Source organism: Acanthamoeba castellanii (assembly GCF_000313135.1).
Source record: "Acanthamoeba castellanii str. Neff unplaced genomic scaffold scf7180000084740, whole genome shotgun sequence".
In the NCBI taxonomy this organism is placed as follows: Eukaryota; Discosea; order Longamoebia; family Acanthamoebidae; genus Acanthamoeba; species Acanthamoeba castellanii.
Genome location: NW_004457372.1, coordinates 4,662 through 8,705, shown reverse-complemented (window position 1 = coordinate 8,705; position 4,044 = coordinate 4,662). Strand labels below are relative to the sequence as shown.

At 59.6% G+C, this 4,044-nt stretch overlaps 2 protein-coding genes across 2 annotated transcripts; one reads left to right on the top strand and one right to left on the bottom strand.

Annotated features, from left to right (window-relative positions):
* Positions 1-2: 2 nt before the first annotated feature.
* Positions 3-1,532, top strand: ACA1_389950 (syntaxin 6, putative; the record flags this gene model as incomplete). The annotated part of the gene is made up of 7 exons (XM_004336676.1): positions 3-28; positions 174-294; positions 482-628; positions 730-840; positions 1,002-1,108; positions 1,249-1,368; positions 1,418-1,532. Coding segments are annotated over 7 exons (747 nt in total), but the record flags the coding sequence as incomplete, so codon positions are not given.
* A 68-nt stretch (positions 1,533-1,600) lies between these two features.
* On the bottom strand, positions 1,601-3,964 carry ACA1_389940 (aminotransferase, class I/II superfamily protein; the record flags this gene model as incomplete). The annotated part of the gene is made up of 12 exons (XM_004336675.1): positions 1,601-1,890; positions 1,993-2,174; positions 2,212-2,275; positions 2,521-2,616; positions 2,690-2,756; positions 2,861-2,979; positions 3,069-3,175; positions 3,288-3,343; positions 3,412-3,506; positions 3,610-3,735; positions 3,818-3,916; positions 3,946-3,964. The coding sequence occupies 12 exons, from the start codon at positions 3,962-3,964 to the stop codon at positions 1,601-1,603; spliced, it is 1,320 nt and encodes a 439-aa protein (XP_004336723.1).
* Between the last annotated feature and the right edge of the window lie 80 nt (positions 3,965-4,044).

Here is a 4,044-nt window from a genome sequence, read left to right as displayed (position 1 = left end):
TGCAAGATCCCTTCTACGTTGTAAAAGAGTACGCTCCTTCTTCCGGCTTCATTTTGATTTCTCGGCTTTCATTACATTTGATTGCCATCATCATTCGAGCGGCTTCTCTGATCTTTGCATCGTTTTTGCGTGTTTGGCTGTTGTGTGGTTGTGTGCGGTGTACGCGTACACAGGGAAGTGGTTCAGAGCGTGAATGGTGCGCGCACGTTGTACGGGCGATGGCAGGAGCTACTCGACACGACCAACACAGCGGAGGACGAGGAGTTCAAGTGGACTACCCACGAACTCAAGCGGGTCCTCAAGAGCATCGACTGGGACCTCCTCGACCTCGACGAAACCATCAATATCCTCTACTTCCCTTCTTTCTTCCCACACGACACGCACCGCACACACAACACACGCACACGACGCACACGCACACGCACGCATAGTCGTACGCGCGGTGAAGTGACCTTAACTCTGAGTCGTACGTATCGTGGAGGGCAATCGGGCCAAGTTTCGGATGAACGAGCAGGAGGTGGCCGACCGACGCAAGTTCGTTACCGACACCCGCGCGACGGTGGCCCAGATGAAGAAGGACATCGACAACCCCGTCACCCGGGCCAAGGTCGAGCGCGACCAACGCTCGGTACACGACACACACGACACACACGACACACGACACACACACGACACGCAACGCAACGCTACCGTGCGCTGTTGTGTTGACCATGCGTGGCGGCGACGCAGTCGTTGATTCCGACGACGATGGGCACACCGCGAACATCGAGGGAGAAGCTGGAGGCGGCCATACGCGACGACAACGAGGCGTTCATCCAAGCCCAGCAGGTCAGACAAACCGTACGTCCGCACCCCTTTTCTTTTCACTCTTACGCACAGTGCGTGTCGTGTGTCGTGCGACGTGTGCCGCGCGCGCGTGTTGTGCGCGCGTGTGTGTGTGTGTGTGTGTGCGATGAGCACTGACCGCATCGCATGCGTGATGATGATGATGTGATGATTAGCAAATGCGCCAAGAGGAGGAAGAGCACCTGGATCACCTGGAAAAGGGTCTGGGCAAGCTCAGCGAGATGTCCCTCACCATTCACGAGGAGCTCGAAGACCAGGACGAGTACGCACCTCTCCCTCCTCCTGGGCAGTCGTGTTCTTCGTCGGTGGCGGGTGGTGGGTGGTGGGTGGCTTGGGTGGTGGGTGGCCGGTTGCGGTCGACAGCCACTGAGACCCGGGTGGCGGGTGGGTCTTTGTGGTTAGGCTGCTGGACAAGTTTCAGAATGAAGTGGCGTCCACAACCAACCGCGTGTCGGCCGGCATCAAGAAGATCAGCGAACTCATCGATCGTTCCAGCAGTACGCTTCGCCTCTCCCCTTCCTTGTACTCAACTGTGACCTCACCTGACGAGTTGTTCTTTCCCTCTACCCAGCACGAACGTCATGGCTCATCATCATGGGCCTGGTCGGCATCATCCTCTTCCTTTTGTTCGTGGTCTTCTTTTTGTGATTAATTTGATTTTTTTGTCTTTTTCCTCCCACACGTGATTATTATTTATTAATTTAATTTAATCAATATTTATTATTTGATTAATCGATTTATAATGTTTGTTTTATTATTTGCTGGCGGGGCTGAGGCGGGCGAGGGCGGCGTCCATGGCCTGGAAGCCGGCGCGCAGGGTGGCCTCGTCGCGCGCGTAGCAGAGGCGCAAGTGGCCCGCCCGCTGGAACTCGCTGCCGGGGATGGCCACCACCTTGGCCGCCCGCAGGAGGTACAGCGCCAGCTCCTTGTCCGTGCGAATCACCTCCGCCGCGTCGGCCTCGTCGACCGATGGCGCGCGGGTGTCGAGGAAGGCCGTGACGTCGGGGAACAAGTAGAACGCGCCCTGGCTCGCCGTAAGCTTGCCTGCGCGCAACAAAAAGACCGTGAGAAAGCGCACACGCTCGTGTGCACTACATAACGCACGCACGCACGCACGCACGCACGCACGCACGCACAGAGACGCACAGCGTTTGAGGTGAGGCAGCGAGGAGAAGAGCTCCAGGGCGATGTCGCGCCGCAGCTGCAGCTGTCTCTTGATCTCCTTGCGGCTCTCCATGTCCCGCTCGGCCCTGCGCGTTTGTGAGACCTTCAGTCGGGCCAGCTGAATCTGGTAGATCGGGTCGGTTGGTCGGTCGGTACCGCAGGAACTGGGCGAGGCCGACCTGCACGGGCAGGTTGACGCACGACGTGGCGTTGCCGTGCACGTTGGCGATCACTCGGATGATCTGCGCGGGTCCCGCCACCCAGCCTGTGGTTGGTTGGGCCCGCGGGTGTCAGACAGCCCAACGGGTGGTGGGGTGAGTAACGAGTGGCCTCTTTCTTTCATCTCTCGTGTGTAACGACTGCGTCGCCGCCACGCATGGTCAACACAACAGCGCACGGTAGCGTTGCGTTGCGTGTCGTGTGTGTGTCGTGGTCGTGTGTGTGTGCCGTGTGTCGTGTGTGTCGTGTGTGTCGTGTGTGTCGTGTGTGTCGTGTGTGGCCGGTGCGCACCCAGGCGAAGGCCGGTGGAGCTCAGCTCCTTGGAGATGCCGGCGACGACGAGCGTCTGGAGCGGGAGGTGGTGCGCGATGCTGCTGTAGGGCTCGTCTACGTTGCGGCCGGTCGCGTGTGAGTGAGATGAAAGACAATATAATAACTCGCGCGAGGGCTCGCGACGCACCACTGTAGATGGCGGTTCGATAGCTCTCGTCGGAGATGACCGCCACCTGCGGATACTTGCCGATCACCTGATGCACAAACACGCCCACACCGCGCACACCGCACGCGCGCACGCCATCAGCTGCACTGCAAAGGGGAGCAGGCGATGGTGGTGACGATGATGAAGTCAGACCTGGGCCAGATCGGCGATGAGGGATGCGGGGTAGACCACCCCCGTGGGGTTGTTTGGCGAGTTGACGATGATGATGGCGATCGTTGGGTCGGTGGCCAGCAGGCGCTCCAACTCGTCGACTGGCCAACCAACACAGTGGGGGAGGGTAAATAATATAAATAAATAACAAACAATAAATAAAATAATAAGTATTGCAAGTAGCCGGCACCTTTGGGGAAGAAGCGGTCGTCGGTGGGCAAGATGATGGCGGGCTTGCCGGTGGTCAGCGGGGGCACGTTCTCGAAGGCTTCGTAGGACGGCGCAAATGCAACCACCCTTGTTGTGTGCGGTGGTGTGTGCGGTGGTGTGTGCGGTGGTGTGTGCGGTGGTGTGTGCGGTGCGTGCGTGTCAGCAACACTCTGGGCCATCCGAGCTAGGGGCGTCGTACCTGTTGCGGGGCATTGCCGGGTTGACCAGCGCTATGCACGCCTTGAAGATGGCGTCCTGGCAGCACACATCAACGGGGCTCAGTCCACCGTTTGGTTTCATGACAGCAGTCATCGCCATCGCACCTTGGGTCCTGGGCAGATGACGATCTCGTGCGGCGCGTAGGTCATGCCGAACCTGCGGAAGTCCTCGCTCAGCGCCTCGAGCAGTGAGTTGTCGCCTGCGCCAAGCGTGGTCAGCGCTCTGAGTTTCCGCGTACGACGGCTCTGGGTGCGTGTGCGTGTGCGCGTGCGCGTGCGTGTGCGTGTGCGTGTGCGGAGTACCGGGGGCGGCGGTGTAGTGGCTGTGTGATTCGACCAGCTGGGCGGCGGCGATCGCCTGCCGCAGGGCGAGGGGCACCGGGACGAACGGGTTCATCTCGCCCACGCCAAAGTCGAACACCTCCACGCCTGTGCGTCGCTCAGCCCATATGAGCCCGTGTGTGCGTGTGCGTGTGTGCGTGTGCGATCAAGGAATCGGTCGGCGCTGCACCTGATAGCTTGAGCTGGTCGGCGACCTCCTTGATGGCAAGCGTGGGCGACGGCTTCAGGTGCTGAGCCCAGGGCGATGCCACCAACTGCAGCGCGGGTGCTGATCAGACAGATGCAAGCCGCACCCACTCATTTCATTGATAGCCATTGTGTGTGTGTGTGTGTGTGTGTGTGTGTGTGTGTGTGTGTGTGTGTGTGTGTGTGTGTGTGTGTGTGTGTGTGTGTGTG